The sequence below is a fragment of the Protopterus annectens genome, chromosome 1.part1 (assembly GCF_019279795.1).
Source record: "Protopterus annectens isolate FY-2018-M chromosome 1.part1, PAN1.0, whole genome shotgun sequence".
NCBI classification, from domain to species: domain Eukaryota; kingdom Metazoa; phylum Chordata; order Ceratodontiformes; family Protopteridae; genus Protopterus; species Protopterus annectens.
In genome coordinates, this window is record NC_056726.1 from 440,331,437 (window position 1) to 440,356,482 (window position 25,046).

A 25,046-nucleotide genomic window follows, 5' to 3' on the forward strand; every position below is an offset into this window, starting at 1 on the left:
ACACACACACACACACACACACACACGCACACACACACCATAGTTCTCAGCTGTCCAGATTTCCACAGAATGTCCAGATTTCTGCCACCTATTTTTGGTCTGTTCCTTATAACATTTGTGGCTTTATGGATTTTTAAAGCAAATCAGAGAGGACTGACTTCATTAAATGATATGCATTTGAGTTTCAAATTTCATATCCTTCAGAAAATGCATGGTAATGGAAAATCTTTTATTCTAGCAACTTTCTAAGTTTGTAAGAGCAATATTTAAAATGTGTCACTATTTTTGAGGCTTTGCTCCCCTGTTATTTTTGGCATTGTCCAGAATTTTTGTGCAAAGTGGTTGAGAGCTATGACACCCACCCAGAGGTCAATGCATCTGCTGCTAATGCTGCGGTTACTTTCATTCCTCATTTCCCCCACCACACTCAGTAAGAATGTTTTTTAAGAGCCATGCTTGGCAAAGGAAGGGGAAATGAGAGGTTCTCGTAAATGATGTTCCTGTTGCACTTACTTTCATTACTTCAGTTTTGTTACTTTTTTAACTTAGTTTTATTTTTTGTCATGTCATGTTCTGTAACCGCAGTGTTTCAGGTACTTTAGTATCTATAAGCTTGGTGGTGGCCTTTACTTTTGTCCAGGCTTCATAGCACTTCTGTACATTGCAATGAAGCAGCTGACTTGTGTTTCACCAAGCTTTTCCTGTAAATTAATACCCTGTTGCAGAATGTTCATTCTCTAATATGTTTTCATTTAATGTAAAGCCCATTTTATAACCTAATAGACTCTACAATGTAGGATATATTATAGGGTCTTGAAATAAAACTGTCACTTGAGGATTTGATGTGAAAATGGGAAATTCATCTTTTTTATACAACAATAGGTAACGGAGGCATTTTTGGGCTATGTCATCTTATCTTGCAAACAATGACTTTTTAAATATCAAAATAAATAGCTGCAAAAGTGGCTTTTCTAAATATTGTTTTAAAAAGCTACACTTTATTTGTGATAGTTTCCATCAGCATGCAAACTAACAGTATTGTTGTTTGAGGTCTGACATATATCAATACGACATTTACTGACTATCTCCTATAGTAGAAAACGAACTGTAAGTCTCTTTTTCTTCAGTTATCCTGCATTAAACTAACGTATTGCAGCGTTTCTATGAAGTACGCATTTGTCTTACACAGCTAATGTCAGAAAAGCTGAAAATAAGTGTATCCTGGTTAAATATACAAGCCTACAGACTTAACACTGCATATTGAAACAAAGGAAACAGGGTGGGAGGTAGGTGATATCTTAGTCATGTGGAACATGATAGGAACCAACGTCAACTCTATATGGCATATAAAATGTTTGGAAACCCACTTCCTCTCAGTTCAGACAGGTGGAAGCTTTGTAGTCTTATTCAGACCTATGGAAACAGACTGCAGTTTATGTGAAGGATTACAAAGTCTTTGTTTCATTTTATAAACTCAGGAAAACTTGTAGTGTATCACTTTCACATCCAAATGCGTCTCTCTATTCCAGATCAGAGCTGCAGGGAACCTGTGGAGGACACTGACACAAGTTACCCGTCTACAGATATGGTACGTCTTTTACTTCTGTAACATTACAATTTGTTTGCCTGTAGTTTGCATGTTGGTTCAATTTATACAGACTTTTACACATCAATGTACTTTTTTTCTGCCACTGCTGTGTTGAAATCTGCTGAGTTTGTGAAAACTCTAGTACTGGAGTTTTGTACATTCAGTTCAATAGCCGAATGTAATGTTTTGTGAACTTCTCAACTACAACAGTTAACAATGACATAACACATAATTCATTTAAAAGAGAACAGTGAATTTTCAAGCACTTAAATGTATTTAGAGAGCTGTATCCTCTGAAAGTATGTTATCCTCTGGGCATTAAATGTCATGGAATGATTAGCAGTATTACAAAGGAATGGTTCCTTCAGCACTTGCTGATGCATGCCAGTTTGGCAGAAGATGATTAGAAACTCAAACTAAATTATTCAGATCAATAAACATAGCACATATCTCATAAGATAAATCAAAATGTGTTATACAGATACACTCCCTTTCTCAAACACACTCCCACACAAACACACACACACACACACACACACACACACACACACACACACACACACACACACACACACACACACATATATACACAAACACACACACACACACACACACACACACACACACACACACACACACACACACACACACACACACACACACACACACACACACACACACACACACACACACACATATATATACACACACACACACACACACACACACACACACACACACACACACACACACACACACATATATACACAAACACACACACACACACACACACAAATCCACATATATACACAAACAAACACACATGCATACATGCACACAAACCACCTCTAGCAATTAAATTATGTTGTTAATCCTCTTGAAGAGATAGCAGAGCTGCTAAATATGAAATCATATTTTACTGTGCCGGGTATGAAGTACCAGGTTATGAGGAAATTGTACTGCTCACTTGGAATTATTCTCTAACTATATCTTTACTTTAAGAAGACCATGATATGGTCTTATAATGTTTGATCATGCATAAGTAGCAGGAAGCAGCCAGTGTCACTTTGCTGTTCTGTTCCTCTGGTTAGACACACATGAAGTTGGAGAAGAAAGGAAAGCCCTAACTTAAAATAGTAGCCATGCAAATTATTTACGTAATTTCCAACAGTTGAGAGTTATTCAGTGGATAAACTTCTAGATTCATCACTACTGCTTGGAAGTACCCTTTTTGCTTTTCTTTCTTGTAACATTTCTGTGTAATTAGTAGATAGATTTTATTGCTAATCCTTTCACTAGTAAGACACATTAACATAGAAAGTAGTCAGTGAAAAGTCTGAGATTGCAGAACTGTGTTATCATAATGGATTTTATATTGCACTTTTTTGTCTCTGCATATAGCGTCCTAACCCTTTTGGTGTGCTGCTAACCATGATATTGTTAGCAGTCTGTGTATTTTGTTCTGTATATATTATTGATGGTTTGTTGTGTAGTGTCCAACTAATTATAATAGTATCTGTTAATGCACAGAAATAGCTATACCATATTTAAAGTAGGATTTTAAGTCCAAGCAAACAACTATTGCTTCTTAAACCTGCCAGTGTACCAGTTTTCATGTTAATAATTTATAAACACACAAATATATATATATATATATATATATATACACACACACACACACACACGCACGCACACGCACACACGCACACACACACACACACACACACACACACACACACACACACACACACACACACACACTGCTCATCTTTAAGTGTTTTCACTTATGACTTGCAATACATATGTTTATTGTAGAGGACTGTGTATACCTTAGATAAAGCTGTTTGTGTTGTTTATTTGTATGGTATAAAATTGAACAAATCATAACTTAAATTAATTCTGGGAAATGCAGGAAAGGCTGCTGTTTAGTTGGGTAAACAGATGCAAACAATGGTTAGCAGTTTAGCTGAATGGCTTAGAATCAGTAAGTAATGAGCTAGTATTCAAACCCCAGTTTGACACAAAATGTACTTTTATACCCTTGTGACTATGCACAATGAAACAATAAATGCAAATGCTCTCATATAAAGTTATTTTATGATAATTGTGTTGGGATGTTATTAGTCACAAGGGTCTCCTAACAATGCTGTATGCACTAATGTTATATGCATCAAACAAGGGCATATGCTTGATGAATTTGTGAGCATGTTTTCTAACACGTTATTTGCTTTATTAAGAAGTATCACGGTGTTAATTTTGTTTTATTTTCCACTCATTAGAACAATGACAGTTGTGACAAACAAAGCGTCTAGGAGGGTTTTGAAAAAGCATTGAAGTTGTTATATAATTGAGGTAGAATAAAGCAAATACAGACAGTGAAGTGAAGGACAGTGGGCTGATTTGTGAAATGTATAGGGAATAATTTATACACTTTGCAAACTGCAGAAGATCAATCTCATTTTTTTCTTTTTTGCTGGCATCTTTTTTTCCCCAGAATAAAATGATAAATGTCTGTTTTTGAGAATAACTTTAGGCATCCTGAGGGTGAACAGTTTTGTCTCTGCATGTCTTGGAAAATGTGTCTGTCACTCAGATCCATACAAAGATAATTCATGTTTAGTGTATGGATTTAAAGAACAAAGAGCACCCACATCAGAAAAGAATGTCTTCACACTTCATTAAGGAATCGCAGGACATGCATAGTCAAGTTTCATATTCTATAGAGCTTGCAGAGATGTTTCTTATTATAAAACATGCTATTTATTAACTTTTTTGTAGTTAAATGTTCTTCCTGTTATATCCATTAATATTTAAAAACTCCAGTTAAAGAATGCCTTTCACCTCACTGAAGCCTTCATTTTCAAAAATTGTCTAACACTGCATTCAGAATTATATTGTACAAAGTCTGAGAAAGTCAGTTGTAAAGTCTAGAGCAGAACTGCAGAGAAAACTGACATCCTTTTACATAACAGTGCTAGTCTCAGTGAAATTGAAGACGATTGCTGTCTGCATGGTACAGACGGATAAAGCCCTGACTATAACCCACACGACCTGGGTTTGATCAATGGTCTGGCCACTACATTGAGTGATCAATACTGGATTACCTATCCTGGGCAGAGGGGGCTGTAGGATCAAGGGTCGGACAGGATATTACACCATTGGTAAGCATGTGGCTGATTTGTCAGTCACTGCTGGCAGAGAGAAGCAATCCAATTTGTTGTGACACAGACTACTGCTGTAAAACATGGTGTATTATGGTCCTGGAACATATAACTGACATGGCCAAGGTGCGATACATAGTTACCTTCTTGGGGCATGTGCATGTGCAAGATGGTGTTTAAGCTTTTGCATAAAGAAGCACTTCATCGCCAAAATAAATGGTGGCGTTCTAGATGATAGTCTCCCATGAATAGCTATAGTTATGAGGGGAACTGCCCTCTTAATTGCAAATGAATGATCTCATTGCTCATGGAAGGAGATGGATGAACAATAGTGTGGGATTAAAAAAAGGGAAAAGCTATATTTTCATCATATAAATTTGCTAGCAGGATGATAAGCAGGATTGATTGATTTCTATAACCATTAGCTTTGTAATACTCCTTGGTATTTCCTCCTACATTCCTTTCAGTTTAGGCTGTCTTCTTTTAAACACTGTTTGCTCTGCTGCTAGTTACATTTTCTGGTTAATATTTTCTTCTGTCTACTAAATATATGAATGGCTCTTCGATCCTCCTGACGTTCCTACACTGATGTACAGCTTTTTCCCCTCTCATAAGAAGATGCACATACTGACCAGCACCTGCCAGGACACTTCGTTAGTTCTCGTCCGTAGCTACTGTGTCAGCATGATATCCCTGGCATCTGCAATGGTCAAAGGGTCAGTAACTACCTTTACTGAAGGACTCACCTATTTACTTTACATGCATTTTTAAGAAATTGAATGTGTTAATTAACAACAGTAATTTATAGCAATTTCATCACCATATTTCATCTTTGCACTTCCCTAGATATTTTATATTACTGTAATGGTCTTTGATGTTGCAGTAGAGTTCAAAAGTAGTAAAGACCTGACTAAGTGATTTTCTGTACAATTTCTATTTATTTTACCTATGGTAGCTTTTATCTGATCCTGTCTTTCCTTGACAGAAGTAAATGAAAAAGAAAGGTGGTTAAACATCTGAATGCATTTTATGCATCGGCTAACAAACAGTATTTATTTTTGAAGAGTTTAAATATGACTGCTATAACTTTTGTGATAAATAGAACTAACAAAACAAAACAAGAAATATTGCAGATTGTTTTGGGTCCTTTTGCACATCCTCCAAGCTGACCATCTGCTGCTCTGCCCTTTGCCCCTTATTACTCTCATTCACCATGTTCAATACTACCACATTAGATGGGGTCACAGTGAGAAAAGAAAGAAGAGTGAAGCTGTTGCATTTATATGACTGGTGTCTTCCTAGCAGAGAACATCACAGGCAGGTGGGAGGGGAAGCTGATCATTGGTATGGAAAGTAGTGTGATGCTGCTGCACTGACCAAGGCTTTTTCTAGGCCCTGTTGCTACCATGCTGGATCTAGATAGGAGGCAGGATCAAACTATGAGAAGTGGACAGCTGAGAATGTGTCTGCACTGGACTCTAGGGAAAATCTTTCATGCACTCAGTTCGGCAGTCATTCTAAGTCTCTGTCGAAGAATGATCTGTCTATGCCAGTACAATTCCACCCCCCCCCCCCCGGATATACACACCCATTCTCACTGACAGCTTCTTCAGATGCCCCAGTTACTAATCAAACTTAGGTTCTAGGGCTGTAATCAGGGCTTTATCCCTGTCACTAGAATACTGCAGATTTTAGGCAATCATCTAGTAAAGGATCAGTGTATAAATTTCTATATTTATTTAATGAACTGTTGTCTTTCTTATCCATACTTAGATATGTAACTTGTTTTACATCTGTACCTGTACTGAAAATTTGCCAGGCTTGAGTGAGAATGTTTTCATTGTAAAAATAATGGTGGAAAAATTGAGATGCTAATTTTTACAAATGCTTAATTACAAGCAGCTTCTTCCCATAATTAATAAAGACATTTTCTGCTAAGGAACTGACTATGTACTAAAAGGAGTCTGTGCACTAGACAGGCAATTACATGATGTTGAAACATCTGAGGGCTGCCCTTTCAAAAAGCTACAGTTTCTTAGTCCCCAACCTCCCACATAAAAACAAAACACATGCACACACTATCAGAAAACCAGCTACCTGAAACATCAGTCTGCAACAGTTTGTTTCCATCATGTAGTTGCATTTATTTGTCGTCTACTTTGAACGCCATACTCATGCTGCTTTTCAGCTGTATGGTTCCTTCTTTATCTGATACCCATTTTGTTCATTTGAGAGTCACAATGAAGATATAGCATATCCTGCCACTCAGTTGGTGTAAGGCAGAGAAACTAATTCTAAGCAGGATGTCAGCCCACCATAGGGCACTCACACACATAACAGATGGGCCACATACAAAGTTACCAGTTTGGAAGTTTAAGACACAAGAAAATATAGTTTAGTTAATGTCTGTAAATTGTTTTGCTTGCCATTGTGTAAGTAACTCATTTCTGTCCACCATAAAAAAATAATTTGGAAAATGAATAAAAGTTAATTTAAATATTTTGAAAAAGTGGATAATATTCTGGTGCTATATGGATTGTATGAGGAAAACATCAGAAGAAGAATATTATACTGATAAGATAATAGTAAGGACTACTTGGATTATGTGAAACACGAGATGTGGCAAACTACTGTTTCATAACATGGCATAGCAATGGAATAATAAGGAAACTTTTAAAAAATGGTTCTGGATACAAGAGTGAGGGATGTTTCCTAATGTTTTGCATTATTTTAATGAATATTTTATGAAGACGTGATGAGTGTTGTGATGTTTTTCTTTTAGTTAAATGACAATGTTTGCAACATTTTTGCAAATAATGTGTATATAATACTGAAGCAGAAACTGATGGGTATATATATATATATATATATATATATATATATATATATATATATATATATAAGTAAACTCCCTTTATGAGAAGTGACATGGGGTCTTTTACATCCACCAGAGATACCACCTCAGGTAGAAAAGATCTCAGTTTAATGTCTCATCTGAAGGATGGCACAGTCAGTATTACAACATCCCTAAATGTTGCATTGCAGTGACAGTAACTGAAACTGAAGCCACTCACCTATGGTGGGTGGGTATTGAAACCACAGTCTTTAGATCTTCTAGTGCCAGATGTGGCATATTCCCCAGTAAAGCTCTGATAAAAATGTGTGAGTAGAGGATATAAAATATAACTATAAAATATAACTATGTATCAGGACATATACATAGAAGACTGAAGGAAGTTAACAGCACTGCAGAAATCAACTCTAAATACATTTCTTCTGTTATCTCTTTCATATCTCAAGTTCTTTTGTCTACATAAATTAGAACATTTCCACTGTTGCTGATCTTCCAATAAAGAGAAATATATATTTTTTACAGTTTTCCTCATGTTCTGAATAACAATAAAAGTCATCATTTCCATGTTAAACAGATCATATTTTTCCACAGAGAGCTTGATGTACATCCTCATTAAATGGTGAAAGAACACTCCTGACACAAGAATTACTTGCAAAGACAAGTAAAAATGAGGATGAAAAGGAAAGAGAATATATATGTAAGATTCTAATGTGAGGATTTTAAGACTTCACCGTGTTGTTTACCTATTTTACATTTCCGGTATTTATGTCACGGGTTGCAGTTGTCATTAGAGGTCATTTTTATTTTAATACTTTGTGTGTGTGTGTTTGTGTGTTTGTGTGTGTGTGTGTGTGTGTGTGTGTGTGTGTGTGTGTGTGTGTGTGTGTGTGTGTGTGTGTGTTCTTACTGTAGGAATCATTGCTTCAGTAACAAAATCCAAAGTATTTTAGGATTAAAGTGATAACACAAAAATAATGACAGCAGCTAAACTGAAGCAGAACCAAAAATTAGGACTAGAAAAGTATTGGTGATACAAATTACACAGACAGTTAAAAACTAACATAAAACAAATGACCAGATTATTTTCTACTTTTAACTGTAAACTGTGTTTTCCTTAAAATAGGTTTAAGACTCACTACTGACCTTACATGACTTGACATCAGCTCATAAGTGAATGTTCCAGCATTACTCTGCTATCTCTGCTTCCAGCACGTTACTTACTCCCTCTTGTAATAGTGAACTTTGGGATCAATAAAAATAAAGCCCATGCAGGCTTGTGATGTCAGTGTTATATTTTACTACTAATTCATTAGTCTAGACACCTCTCCAAATAGGAAGATATGCTGATATTCTGTCTTTAAAACGTTTAGTTGTCTTAGCTTTATAGAAGGCTGAACAATGTAGCACATGTACTAAGGCAACAAAATGCATTATTATAGTATTGCCATGCATAAAACTTTCATCATAAATAATAAACTCACAAAACTGAAAGCTATAGCATGGATAAGGACCCTTAAGTTTGAACTCCGAATCCTACTTTCTGTGGAGATCTTGAACATTTGTTGGGATATAAGTGAGGTGCTCAGATTAACCTTCAAATACTGGTGCTGTGGTCCAGCATACGGTATGTGGGGGGCAGGGAGTTTCTGCACTCCTGAATGTGCTGTCCTTCTATGAGACATTAAACTGAGGTTTCATCTGCCTATGTTCGTAGTAGCTCCAGTAGATGTAAAACATCCCATGGCACTTAAAAAAATGAGTAGGGGAAATTCCTTGGTACCTTGTCCAAATTTCTTATGCACAGTATGAATAATGCCCATACCTCTCAAATGTCCAGATTTTTGCCTTGTTTTTGTGGTCTATTCCTCATAACATTTGTGGTTTTCTGGCAAATCACTGAGGACTGAAGTCACTAAATAATGATGGGAATTTGAGCTTCAGACTTTATATCTTTCAAAAAATGCACACAAATGTAAACCTGGTTATTCTAGCAGATTTATATGTTTATAAGAGCAATATTTAAAGTTTGTCCCTATTTTTGGGCTTTTTTCACTCATTATTTCTGACTTTGTCTAGATTTCTTGTTCAAAATGTTTGATAGGTATGATACCAGCTCAAGTGTCACCAGAACATTGGCCTACTAATCCAGTAATTGAAGCATAAATAAATAAATGATGCATGGAATCCCTCAGATGTTAAGTATTCATATTTCAAAACTACAGATCATTGGGAATGTATCTGTTTTGGTTGCAATTTTTACGGTTATTTTACAGATTAGTACCTCGCGGGCGGTACTGCGCAGCTTTGGGCGTGTCTGGCATGATTGGTTTTGACGACTGTCAGTCGGTGACAGGGACTACTCTGTAAGAAGACCACCAAAACTACTGTTTTGTGTTGTTTGAGTTACTCAAAGCGAACTCCTTTTTATCAATTTTTTTTCTTTAGTACGCACCTGTACACCTTTTTTTTATTGTTTGGTTATCTTACAGGTAGTCCCTCACCCAGGTACTAAAACCAAAACCAAAAATGTTTTTTTTTTTTATGTTTTTTTTTGCAGGGGCATGCCCCTTATACTCTAATTTTTCTTTTATAAGAACAATTTACGTGTGTTTGTTTACAGAAATGTTTTTGTAAAAAAAAATGTGATTTGATGACACTCATGTCAATATTATATTGCGTAGCCGGGGCGGGCGTGTCGGGGATGCTACTTATCCTCATCCCAAGTAGGTCTGTATAAAAATAACCATTTTTACCCTGATCTTGCTTGTTGCCAGGTTTTGATATATGGCAGATATAAGTGGCTTGTAGTTACCCTCCCATGCATTCAGAGTGACTTGCTTATTGGAAAGAATTAAAGAAAAAAACACACCACCTAGTTATTTTTTCTAGATAACACACAAAAAATCCAGCTGAATCTCCGTCTTTAATATAACCATCCCCGTGATTACAGCAGTTTTCTGAAAGGGACAAATTATCAAGATAGTTTTCTGAAAGGGACAAATTATCAAGATAGGAGTCCAGTATGGAATGCTGTTTTGAAGTACCTCACAAAGAGGATTACTGGACTCAAACAAATGCCCTACACTGAACGCCTCAAAAAACTCCAGCTTTACTCCGTAGCATATCGCCTACTCCGAGGTGATCTCTGCCTAACATATAAAGCTATGTCAAACCCAGAGCTGTTGGACATGCTACACCTAAAGAAATCCCAATCCCTCCAAGCTACACGCTCTAGGGACCTAAACCTTGTCACCACAATAAACAGGACATGCTGGAGGGATAGAGTCCTATCTCAGAGACTTCCCATACTCTGGAACAGGCTACCAATCTATGTCAAGCAAAGTTCTTCATTAGCACTCTTCAAGAAAAATCTTGATGAGTGGATGGGAAATAGGAAATACACCCCGAGGATCACTTCTGTGTCTCTGCTCAACAGTGGCACAGATAAATAACTTTCTTGGGTGGCGTAAGCCAGGGAACCTTGTTGGCTAGGCTTACGTAGGCTCTTGGGCCGATAGCCTAGTACCTACCTATGAACCTATGAAGAAGTTAGATTCTTAGCAGACTCATTGCTAGACCAATTTTTAGTACTCTCAAGAAAAGGTGTTTCAAAAGTTAGTTGCTTGCTACAGGATCCATCACTATTAACAGTCTCATAAAATGTGTTTCAATAGTTAGTTACCTGCCACAGTATCCACCAGTATTAACAGTCTCATACTAGGTGTTTCAATGGTTAGTTGCCTGTTACAGGATCCATCTCTATTAGCAGTCTCACAAAAGTTGTTTCAACAGTTAGTTGCCTGCTACGGGATCCACAACTATTAGCAGTCTCATAAAAGGTGTTTCTGTGGTTAGTTACCTGCTACAGGATACACTACTATTAGCAGTCTGATAAAAGGTATCTTAATGGTTAGTTACATGGTACAAGATCTACCACTATTAGCAGTCACATAAAAGGTGTTGCAGTGGTTAGGGACCTGCTATAAGATTCACCAATATAACAGTAACTTAAGAAGTATTTCAATGGTTAGTTACCTGCTACAGGATCCACCAATATTAGGAGTCTCATAAAAGGTGTTTCAAAAGTTAGTTGCCTGCTACAGGATCCATCACTATTAGCAGTCTCACAAAAGCAGTTTAAACAGTAAGTTACCTGCTACAGACTCCACCACCATTAGCAGTCTCACAAAAAGTGTTTCAATGGTTAATTACCTGCTACAGGATCCATCACTAATAACAGTCTCATAAAAAGTGTTTCAATGGCTAGCTGCCTGGTACATGAGCCACCACTATTAGCAGTCTCATGAATAGTGTTTCTGTAGTTAGTTATCTGCTATAGGATCCACCACTATTAGCAGCCTCATAAAAGGGGTTTCAATGGTTAGTTACCTGCTACAGGATTCACCATTATTAGCAGTCTCATAAAAGGTGTTTCAATGGTTAGTTACTTGTTACAGGATCCACCACTATTAGCAATCTCATAAAAGGTGTTTCAATGGTTAGTTACATGCTAAAGGTTCCACCACTATTAACAGTCTCATAAAAGGTGTTTCAATGGTTAGTTACCTGCTGCAGGATCCACCACTATTAGCAGGTTCACAAAAGGTGTTTCAATGGTTAGTTACCTGCTACAGGATCCACCACTATTAGCAGTCTCATAAAAGGTGTTTTAGTGGTTAGTTACCTGCTACAGGATCTATCACTATTAGCAGTCTCATAAAAGGTGTTTCAGGGGTTAGTTACTTGCTACAGGATCCACCACTATTAGCATTCTCATAAAAGGTGTTTCAATGGTTAGTTACCTGCTACAGGATCCACCACTATTAACAGTCTCATAAAAGGTGTTTCAATGGTTAGTTACCTGCTACAGGATCCACCACTATTAGCAGTATCCTAAAAGGTGTTGCAACAGTTATTTGCGTGCTACAGGATCCACCTCTATCAGCAGGCTCATAAAAGGTGTTTCAATGGTTAGTTACCTGCAACAGGATCCCCCACTATTAGCAGTCTCCTAAAAGGTGTTTCAGTGGTTAGTAACCTGCTACAGGATCACCACTAGCTCATCTGCTTGTTTTCTAGTACATCTGAGATTGCTCTTCTCTCAGAGGAAAATTCTTTTGCATGAGTTTACCAGAGATATTCACTTCAGATCCTTTTTTTGATAGTATAGGAGTCACCAAATTAATGATAGAAGCTGGCACATGATCCATTTAATTCATGGCTCGAGATCCTTAAGTGGTCTCCAAACAGGTATGCAGAGCACCTTAACTCACAGCTCCTTTACACAAAAACTGAGCCTCTCTTAGTACTGCACAGTGCTGCTGTATTTGAGATACTTAATGTTTTGAATACTCCTATGGATAAAAAAGTGAAATATTTGTCGCATGTACAGAATACTCTAGCAGTTAATTCAGTATATTAAGATTTTGTAATGTTAATAATTTGCTTCATACAGTTCAGGGTTCAGGGACTTGATTTCTTCTACCTCCATTTGCCCACTATGTGACTTTCAGCAATTCACTTAACAATACCATGCTGCCATGTCATACCTGAAAAAGTGACACTTGTGCCCATTGAGCATACACTGTCACTAAAATGAAAATGTCTGCCCTGTTTTAACATAATTGCAGTACCCTGCATTTTGCATATAAACTATATAATGCGTTGTGTGAATTTACAAATAAGATATATAAACTCTATAGCATGTGTTATATTTACATCCAAGGATTTATTTGTGGATAAAAACGATTCTGTGATCTGGCCCACATACCTCAATTTCAAGTAAATAAATAAATAGAAAAAAAAAGGTATGTAACTGACTAAATAAATGATGCAGTCCTTTTCCCATAGTGAAGTAACTCATTTGTTCTCTTGTTGGTGCCCAGTGCATTGGCTGCATAAATGAAACTGCATTTTAATGTGTTTAGAAGAGATAGGTTGCCTTGACTTGGGCCATTGCTTTAACCCTTTCATTTCTACAGTTTTTTTTTTCAGATTGTTATACTACAGATGAGTGTATACAGTTGCATCCATCTGTGTTGCTCTGTTTTCAGAAATCGGACTGGGTATGTCCATTCTGGTAATCTGAATGTAAGACAATACCAGAGCACATGTGTCCTAGGTGACACTCCACAGTAACATTTACGCCAAATTGTGATGTGAAAGCTGGTGCCTCCATTTCTGATTACTAATGTTAAGCATTGCCTTTTCACGTGAAAACATCCTTCATGTACTCCACAGAGACATTACTATGAACTACATAGCAAATATACTTTTGTATATGTCATACTGTTACATCATATGAGTTATCCCTAATCTTTAGTATCCTAGTCCACACATCTGTACAACTATCTTAACACATTTTCTCTTCTCGGTCACTTTCTACTTTTAATACTACCATTAAATACATGTCACCTACAATCTACATATTACTACCACCTAGGTATAAGATTCTAACTATAGCCATCTTACCTTTAAGTTTAGCTCTTTAATTCTATCTTTGCCTTTTCCTACCCCCAAAAAAAACAACAAACAAAATTGAACTGCATTGTTAAATATTTCTAACTGTATAATTTACCTACATGCTAATGTTCCATTGTTACTGTATTGTGCCTTTTTACAACATATGTGTTATTCAGAGATAGTTTTCTGTATTATTTCACTTGCTTTATAAGTAATTGTTTCCTTACAGATTCATGTAATGATTTTCATCTAACTTGGAGCTTTTCTCTCTGGGCCTCCACTGAAAATGGTTCTCAAGCCCAGTGGACTTTCCCGGTCAACAAATGTCAGTAAATAAATAAACAAATATAAACTCCTGGATCTGCCAGTGTTCTTTACCAAGTTGAACAAAGCTCAAATGTTCACACCTGTGTTTAGACGTTACCTGGAAAAATGTTCAGCTTCATGTACTTGGGAAGAAACTCATGCCAATATATTCATTTGTTTGCTCAGCAAATAATGTTTCATATGATAGACATGGTTGGCATTTTTCATGTAGGCACCTTCGATAGTTATACCTTACTTTTATTCTGACTTATATCTGATAACTGCATAGTTTGTATCTAAAGTCCTGAAAGATGTATTCTCCCATCTATGTACCCTACACAATCTTAGTTCCTTTTTTATCATGAATGTTGTAAGAGCTTGTATATTGTATTTTGTTATTGTGTAAGCGTATTTACTGTAATAGAATCATCATGTGTAGCTTTTCTCCCTGGGCCTCCACTGAAATGGGTTTTTCAAGCCCATTTAGACTAATCTGGCCAACTAATGTAAAATAAATAAACTTTCTGTAGGTAAGCTCAGGCAATGGCAAAGGAAGATTCTTCCTTCCCTAAGTGGTACACCCCCCCTCCTTTAGTGGCTATAAATGGCTTAATTCAGAATCTTATCTGCCTTTTTCTGTCTGGAAATTGTAATTTCCATATTATATTAACATAATGCACCTTCCATCAGTGTCTATAAGGTGTCCTGTAGCACTTTCTCCTGTCCTACTCCACTCTGGACCTGGATATGCTACTGTAATTTTATCTCATGAGAATAGTTACCCCTTCACCTTTCTCAACTGCTTTGCTGTTGGAGTGGCTATGTCCACACATGTAGTATGCCAAGATCCACTGAGAATACAATATCCAATGAATCACTTCTACACTAGATATCTAGTCAAAAGGTTTATTTCCAAAGCTGTAAGTATTTACACGTGCAGCTGTATAAATTGTAGGAATGCTCAGGTTTTCATTTTGCCTTTCTTATTTTCATTTTATGTATTTGCTGCCTCCCCGTAAACCTATTCCTCAACGATTGTTCTGTTTTTTTTATGTTATGTATCCTACAGGATTGTTCTTCATCCATGCTATGCCATTCATCTGATTATGCCATTTATTTACTTATTTTTAGAGTGGGCTGTTTTTCTTATTTCATTCTGTTTTCTTTGTCATAAATAATACAATTCACTAAGGAGAGAGTGAAAACATCATACATTTTGTCTTTTTTGTGTATTGCTATGTCATCAAGTAATGATATTTAGTTTCGCGTGGGTTATAGTAGGTTTGACCTCAGACTACTTCAACTTAGTCTGTCTGTCTATACTGCAAAAACATCAAATTTAAGTTTTTTCTATGTGAATGCATTGTCATTGTTTGTGTGTGGTGGTGGTGGTGGGGAACCTACTCTTTCCCCTACGCACACTTATGTGAAAAAGTTTATGTTCATTACATTTCAGAGAAAATTATGCAATGGCCACAGTAAAAGGAGGATTTGGACATTTGGCTGCAGGGAAATGGTCTGTAATGAAACTGTGTGCAGCCAAATGTATGAGTCTCCAAATATACTTCCTTCATGTCAAGGTTTTTCTTTTGGTATATTGTTAGAGATTCATTAACTGCCCCTCTCCATTTTCATCATTCAGACTCCTGAATCTCGGGTTTTTATCCTGAAATAATGTATTTTCTAACTGATACAATTAGCTTCCCATGTTATGCACTGCATTATGATTGCCTAGTAATCATTACTAGGATTTACTTTAAGTATTCTTTTATAGGGACATGGTGCTGCGGTAGCGTTGTCGCCTCACAGTAAGATGTTGTCCTGTTCGATTCTCAGCTAAAGCGTCTTCTGTGTGGAGACATGCGTGAATGGGTGTACCTTCGTTGAAGGTTGTGCGTCAGAGCTGGCAACTTGGCACGTAAAAATCTACTGCCAATCATTAGCGGACCGGAGTTCCGCTGTGGCAACCCCTAACCAGGAAAAGCTGAAAGATACAACAACAACAACATTCTTTTATAAGGACATAACCAGAATTTCTGGAGTTGTATATCTGCTTTCAGAATGTAGATATCTCAATACTTCAAAACTGTATCCCATTCTAACCAAAGAAAATACAGGCTAAAGCAAAAATATATTTAGCCACCAAGAAATAATCAAACATATCTATAATCATAATCTATGAAAATATCCAATAAAACATTAAATTCAAACTCATGTCATTGCACAAAAGCAGCATGTTATTTTTCAGAGCGGTACAAAGTGGTATAATTGGTCCATGCCTCACTAGGCCATGCATGTGTGGCTATTCCTTTTTGTTATGGGACTCCACTGGTCCTTCATGATAGTGTTTCAGCATGCATCTCTTCCTTGTGTTTCTTTTTATATGTGATATTTAAGGTGGCAGAGAAAGCCTGACTGATAGTAAGGAATCTGTGGATACCCTTTCTGAACTCTAACCAACTCAGCAACCATACCAAAGTCATCTGTTCGTAGTCCATTAAGACTGCTGCAGTTGAGGTAGAATTTTGGCAGACAGTCCAGAATGTCCATATTTTAGCTCCACTGTTGTCTGCTTTTTTTACAAACATGCATGTTGTTTCTAGAATTTACAGTAGCCCTATTGGAAGTGTGCACATCTTTTCCAAATCACACTTCCTAGCTTATTATTAAAATGCCATTGAGTTTGGATGAATAATCCTCATTCTAGACAGGTATCTTAAAGAGATGTATTACACAAACACATTTATACATGATGGCTTGTATGTATCTGAATATGTCTTGTTGGTTAAAAATCTGCAGATGACAGATTCAGTAAAAAATGGTTACATATAAATATATTTAAGGATTATGCCTGGTTGCATTCTTGTTAGAAAAGTAATACCCCAGTATTGTCCTTAAGATAACCCATCACAGCAAGTATATTGCACAATTATCTGTATCATTATATTTTTGCTTGCTTTTCAGCTGCTAAAGTAATCCTACAAAACCTCTTGTCATAGCTGTGGCAATACTGAACTCAGCAGCTTCTTCCAGAAATTTTCACTGACTAGTTCCAGCAGCTATGTTTTCCTTCTTCATTTTCGTTAGCACAATATCACAGTCTTAATATATTTTGTCCATTTATATACAGCTTATTAGTTGTGCTGAAGTGTAAACTTTTTATTTTTTCTAAATATCTAAATAAGCTCTATGCAACCCTCACATCTTGTGCCTAATAAATGTAGGATTCAGTGGTGGGATAATCTCTCCAGTAATGTTCCAGAGCAATCATCTATCTAAAACATCCAGTTAAATTAAAAGAAACAAGCTGAAACCTGAAAAAAAAACAGTGGCCATGGAAATGAATATTAAATAAGCATTACAATTTAGAAGGCTTTGAACGAACGTGTTACAACAGATAAGCTAGAAAGAGCTGAATTAGTGCCGGGTGTTCATGACAAGCTTTTTCCTAGCAGACCTACTGTACTTTTTTGCTATCGCATTATTTTTTTCCATTTCTTTCTTTTAACCTAAGCTATCAAATGCAAAAAGAGATTAAAGATATGAGGTCTTCGTCTGCCTACAAGATATATGTGAAAAGTCCTTGGAAAATACCTGTTTAAAATACTCAGCATGAGGGAGGTAAATTAGTGGAAAGGCACCTACTTCAGAAGTTGCTGTTGACAGTCTGTTTGCAGATTCGTACAAAACAATACTATGTTACTTGGATGAAGGCCCTTACAACATGAACTTTTATTATAACAAATTTCAACATTTTGGAAAAATACATCTGAGCTGTTAATTATTTGTAACATACAAGACATTGGTGCAATGAGAAAACATGCAGTGTTCTGTTTTATGAGATTAAATTCTATAAAATTATATAGATTGGGTGGTCTCCCCTTTTGCTCACATCCATCTTTTATTACCTAAAGAGACTGTGTGTATGTGACCAAGGAGGAAGTGCTCTCATATCAGGAAGAACACCACTGAAGTGATTCTCCAGGTCACTGCTGCCATACAAGAATGACTTCTGGCCTCTGTCAAAGGTCATCCCTAATAATGGCAAATGGTTTGAGGGAGGGTACCACAGAAAAGGTTTTCTCAGTTCTGAGTGCTAAAGATCTAGCATTATTAGCTCATGTGCTGAATAGTTTGCCCTTTTAAAAAGACAACATAAGAATGATAGAATTTATAAAGCCCTTTAGCAGTATTTTTACCAATGGTTATATAATGGGCAGGGAGGCAGAGACATAATAGCAGCAGACAATAAGACTGCAGGCGCTGTATTGTAGTAGCAAAACATTTAAAGCTGCAGGAAACAAAAAGTGAGGTGTATCCTCAGGAGATAGATTTCAAAAACAAAGAAATAATGCTTTCACAAGCAGGGCCTTGATCAAACTACACATTGAGAACTATGTGCAGTTCTAGAGATCTTATAAGGAAAAGGACATAAGGCTCATGAAAGACTTTCAGACCAAAGTTATCAAAATATATGTGGGATGGAAATGAAAGAATATGTCCAGAGGCTGGAGAATCTAAAGCTTTTCTCATCTAACTCCGGAGGAGATGGGGAACATGACAGTGGTACACACGGTCATGTCAGGGAGATGCAACGGGATATTTCTGATGAGAAAAAATGGTGAGGAAAGGATGGGGGTACAGGCAGCAGATTCGAGTGACTAACATCTGTACGTTTTCACACTGAGGGTTGCAGACCCATGGAATGGACAATGGAATGGGTGGTGGAGAGGGAATCCATGCAGGCATTCATCAGGGCATGGGCTAGATACAAAAACATTGTAATGGAGAAGGTAGGGATGGAAGGGAGGTAGCATGTGAAAGCACTTAACATAAATATTTTATTTGAAGTTGCTAGGTGAGGTAGAGCACTAATCAAAATGACCAGTTATAAGTTCATAGGTTCATAGCTTCATAGGTTCATAGGTTCATAGGTAGGTACTAGGCTATCTGCCCGAAGGCATTTATAAGCCTAGCTGGAATGTGTTGGCTTTCGCCATCCCCTTAGATAAGTTCCCTGTGCCTCTGTCCAGTACAGCCATTGAAGTGATCACTGGGGTAAACTTTCTGTTTCCCATCCACTCGTCAAGGTTTCTCTTGAAGAGGGTTAGCGAGGAGCTCTGCATAATGTAGATTGGAATCTTCTTTCAGAGCATGGGAAGTCTCTGGGACAAGAATCTGTCCTTCCAGCATGTCCTATTTATTGTTGTGGTGAGGTTTAGATCCCTGGAGCATGTGGCACGAGGGGATATGGTTTTCTTTAGGTGGAGCATGTCCATCAATTCTGCGTTGGACATGGCCTTGTATGTCAGTCAGAGATCACCTCTGAGTAGGCGGTATGCAACTGAGTATAGCTGGAGTTTCTTCAGTCGAGCTGCATAGGGCATCTGCTTGAGGCCAGTGATCCTCTTGGTGAGGTACTTCTGTAGTCTTTCCAGTTGTTGCAGGTGTCTTGTAAGGTACACCCCAAATGGGGCATTGTTCTCTATGATGGGTCTGATGAGTGATGCATAGCAGGGCCCAATGACCTCTTTCGATCTGGAAGCAAACCCTTTTGTGATTAGGTGGGCCTCATAGAAGGATTTTCTAACCACTTTGGCAATGTGATTATCAAAGGAGAGGTTACTATCTACTTGGGTCTCCAGATCCCTTATTACGTCTTTCGTATTTAGGGGGCTACCACCTATGTGATAGTTTGTAGGTACTTTGTTTTTTTTCCAAAGGGGATGACTATGCACTTTTTGGCATTCAGCTTGAGGCCATGGTTTTGACACCATGTCTCAGTGAGACCCTTTTGGAGGATGTCTGTGTCAGCTGGAGAGTCAATTATAGCCCCTAGTTTGCAGTCGTCTGCGAACTTGGTCAGCCATAGTCCTCCTGTGCTTGCCTGTACCTCTGAGAATTATATGCCGAACAGGAGGGGTCCTAGGACTGAGCCCTGGGGAATACCACTTGTAACCAGTTTAGAGTCAGACCTAGCTCCCGCAACTCTTACCATGTGGGTTCTGTCTGTGAGCCAGTTGGAAACCCATCTCGTGATGTAGGGGTTTATATTCAGGCTGGTGAGCTTGTCTATAATACCTGAGTGGGGAATGGTGTCGAAGGCCTTTGCAAGGTCTAGGTAGGCTGTGTGGACCACCTTTCCCTCATCTGTAGCCTTGGTAACTTTGGTAACTGTCTCAAAGAAGTCCACCAGGTTTAGGAGGCATGATCTGCTGTTTAACCTGAGTGTCTGTGATTTCAGGGGCACTACATTCTTATGGTATAGTTATGGGCCCTTTTGGGGGTGAGAGGAGGGTGAAGTTTGTACTGAACCTGTCTGTCAGGATGTTGGCTATATCGGTCGGTTCAGTGCATTCTGTGCCATTCTTCACTAACTCCGAGCAGATCTGAGAATTTCCACTTAGATTCTTCACATAGCTAAAGAATGCCTTGTGGTTATCTTTGGAGTCCATGGCAATTTTTCTTTCAAAGCTAGCCTTGGATGATTTTTATGAGGGAACGTAGTTTCTTGCTGATACTGATCAAGGATGTCTTCCCTTTTTGGGATTTTACTCTTTTCTGTACTAGTTTTCTCCTTCTATTGTATAGTTTGTTTATGGCAGGGGTCCACCAAACTGGTTTCCTTTTCTTGGAGGAGTGAGTCTTAATTTTGTTTGGGATAGCATGATCCATGCAGTCTTGTAGGTGCCCATAGAGTGCATTAGTAAAGGATTTTGCAGCTTGGACAGCATTATCCTTTAGCATGGAGGCTTTGAAACTTCCCACTTCGGTCTTAAGTAACATGAAGTTTGCTTTTGAAAAGTTTTTCATGGTGGTTTCTTTGACCAGGGGCGGTGGCGGAATGTAGCTATCCAGAGTGATTAGTTTATGGTCAGATCTAACCAATAAGGGGTTGACAGCCATTGTGGAACACCGGTCGCCCATGCTGGTGATGACCAGGTCCAATATGTTGTCACCTCTGGTGGGGGTGTTGATCAGTTGATCCAGGGTGTTTGAGTTTATAAATTCTAGGAAATGTTGGGGAAGGGAGTTTGTACTTTTGTAGTTCTTCCAGTTAATGTTTGGGTAATTGAAATCACCCAATATTAGGGTGTTTGGTAGGACCTTTATGTTTCCCAGTGTTTCCAGGAATGTGGAGTGGGGATCCAGGGACATGGTGGGTGATCTGTAGCAAGCTATAATTTGTATAGCAGTTTTGTCTGTTGCTAGTTGCACGTGGATGATCTCTGAAGCATCGTGCTGTGCCACTAACCTGGAGGTGTGGGTATCCTTGTTGAATATGGATACTCCCCCGCCATTTGTATTTCGGTCCGGGTTTTGTGGCCCAAATGTATGGTATGAGTTGTAGCCTGGTAGTGCTGGGGTGCTCTCTGGAGCCTTAAACCAGGTTTCTGTTACTACACATATATACATTTTTTCTATACTGAGGAGTGCCTCGAGTGAGTGCATTTTGAGGTTTAGACTTCTAGCATTGAGTAGCATTACCCTCATTTTTTTGTTACTTGTGCTATTTATGGCGGTGGGTTTGTCTTTTGAGCCTTGCCTAAAAAAGGCACTATGGGGATGGCAAGAGCCTTGGTCAGTATTTGAAAGCCTAAGGGTGGCAGGTGCAAGCCATCTCTAGTGAAGCAGCATGGCTTGTCAAGCATGTCATCCCAGGCTGACAGACACTGGATCCTCTTTGAATGACACCAGAAGCTTAGCCAATTGTTGAAATTGATAATTTTTTCTCTATACCGTGGTATCATTCTTGGTGAGGGCATGATGCTACTCAGGATCAGGGTCATACCGGCTTGGGCTATGTGATCAGAGAGCTCCTCCATGTCTCTTTTCATGTAGTCCAGGGAGGTATAGCTCAGGTCATTCACACCAACATGGACAATGACAGAGTCATTTTTGTACTTGTTTTGGAGTGACCTGAGTGCTTGTGTTATGTGGCAGATCCTGGCACCCAACAGGCAGCTAACAGTAACCTTCTCCTTGTTCAGCCTAGTGAGTGGGACGTTAGTGTGGCTGACTATAGAGTCACCTATTACTAGTGTGTTGGGTATGTTATTTTGCCTTAAGGGCTGTGATTGTGTGGCACACTGGTTTTGTGAAGTATGTGTTTCATGGTTTGTGCTGGGGGGGTGGAGGTTGCTTGGATGTCTGCTTTTGAGGTCTCTGTTGCTTTTGCAGATTTTTATTTAGAGCCTCCGAGTATGTTTTTGTGTATTTATGTGTGTTTTTTGCCGGTGCTGATTTCATAGGTCTATGCGAGACTGGTGGTGTGATGCAAGTAATTCCCTTCTCCTCTTGACTGCCTGGTCCAGTCTTGGGTTGAGAAAACTTAGCCTCCAGTTTGGCTGTATAATTGCATCTCTCACATGTATTAGTGTTTGGTGGTAGGAGGAGAGGGTTGTCTGTGTACATGAGGCAATTGTAACATTGCCTCAAAATGCCCAGATTCACCAGTTGGACCGGAGAGTACAATTGAAACTGCCCTTTGGACATGCCTGGATAGGTACAGTGAACTGTTTTACTGATTGGCTGGTAAGGACGAATAGAGAGCCTTATCCGCTCTACAGTATAGGGGGGTCTAGTGCTAAGGTTTATTAGTGCTTGCTATGAGTTTTGAGCAAGTGCCAGGATGAGAAGTGAATGGTTTGAGTGCTTAAGTTGAATGTTTGTCTAGTTCCAAGGGAAAAATTGAAGAGTAGACTTTGTGGAGCCGGGAATAGTTATACCCTAGCTAACTGGCGCTGCCCAGTGCGCAAAACCGCACAAATGCGGGTTTTATAGCAGGGAAATGAAAGAGACAGCAATTAGCCCAAAATGGCCAATAAACTACTAATTTCTGGGCTGAAACCACTCCTCCAGGGGCAGATAGGCTGCTCAAATCTCCCCCTCTCACAGTGAATAGAGAAACTTCTTTCTATTCAAGTAAGGTATGGGCAAACACAGAAACTTGTAACACAGCCCTGAATTCAGCACAAACCTGAAAACTGGACTATACTAGCTTAGAAAGGCAGGAAAACAAGTATATTTCTTTGTTTTTTTGTTTTTTTTTTTCAGAAAATAAAGCAGATACAATAAAAAAACACTTTAAATGCACAGAAATGGCTATCACACTTGAGTGTGTAGCCTACAACAGTAACAGGTAATTTAAATATTAAGAGATCTACAGCTATATCACACAACAAGAAGAATAACTGCAGTTGTACAGATTACAGAGATATTAAATCAAAATGCAAACAAAAAATGAGAATAGTCACTTATCTTTTTTTACTATCACAGCTGGCAGTAGGTCAATCTCTCTCTGCAGCAGCCTGAGCAACAGGTATATCTGATTTAAAACACAGGACAGAAACCAAACCAATTATAAAACAATACATATGCAGGAATACTTTGGCCAGATAAAACTAGTTCTGTAACTTTCTGCCACTAAGAAAACAGACAAGGCCTCCAGACAAAGGATTTCACTACAACTGAGGTCAACACTAAGATATACATCTATAACACACAAGAAAAAGAAGAAGTACAAGCGTACAGATTACAGAGATATTAAATCAAAATGCAGACAAAAAATGAGAATAAACACTTGTCTTTTCTCAGTATCACAGCTGGCAGTTGGTCAATCTCTCTGCAGCAGCCTGAGCAACAAGTATATCTGATTTAAAACACAGGACAGAAACCAAACAATACAGATGCAGGAATACTTTGGCCAGATGAAACTAGTTCTGAAAACTTACTGCCACTAAGAAAACAGACAAGGCCTCCAGACAAAGGATTTCACTACAGCTGAGGTCAACACTAAGAGATCTTCAGCTATAACATGCAAGAAGAAGAATAAGTATATTTGTACAGATTACAGAGATATTAAATCAAAATGCAGACAAAAAAATGAGAATAAACACTTATCTTTTCTCAATATCACAGTTGGCAGTAGGTCAGTTTCTCTGCAGCAGCCTGAGCAACAGGTATATCTGATTTAAAACACAGGACAGAAACCAAACCAATTATAAAACAATACAGATGCAGGAATACTTTGGCCAGTCTCAATCTATGAATAATAAAAAGTATAACAATAACGAAAAGTACAACAAAGCAAACTGCATACAGCATGAGATACTAAATAGCACAGGCAGGTAAGCATAGCTATGGACACAGTATGGAGATATTATAGACACAATATGCAAGGCAGTCAAATTGGCAAGCAGCCAAGCTATGCATTGTGAGGTTTGCAGCAGAGATTGGTTGTCATGGCAAAAAAAAAAAAAGTGTGTGTTTAAATACTATTTTTTGAAACTGGCTTCACTGATTTAATGATGTTTCCATTTAGTAACCTTAATTGTATAGAATGTATAAATATGTAACCTTAAGGTATCTCCCTTATACATTTGTATTTTTAATAGCTTTGTATAACTATGTTACTTTTTTGGAGCTTTTCTCCCTGGGTATATGCTGAAAACAGGCTAATTGCCCAGTTGGACATTACCCAGTAAGCAAATGTAAATAAATAAATAAATGAGAGTGTGTAGGGAATGAGAGAATGTGGTGGGATTAGGTGGATGGCTGGCATTAACATTTAGCAAATTTTAGAAGATGAACCTTTAATTGTGACTGAACTTTTGGGCCACTTGGCGGTGTGAACATTGGACACCCCAACCCCATGTACAAATGTGGGTAGATG

The 25,046-nt window shown here is 38.1% G+C and overlaps 1 protein-coding gene across 1 annotated transcript in view; it reads left to right on the plus strand.

Moving 5' to 3' along the window:
* The first annotated feature begins 1,393 nt into the window (after nucleotides 1-1,393).
* EDARADD (EDAR associated death domain) overlaps nucleotides 1,394-25,046 on the plus strand; it is a 328,759-nt gene continuing 305,106 nt past the window's right edge. The window contains exon 1 of the mRNA XM_044075792.1: nucleotides 1,394-1,588. Coding sequence (XP_043931727.1) covers nucleotides 1,511-1,588 — 78 coding nt within the window. The 5' untranslated portion in view covers nucleotides 1,394-1,510. The remainder of the gene's footprint in view (nucleotides 1,589-25,046) is intronic.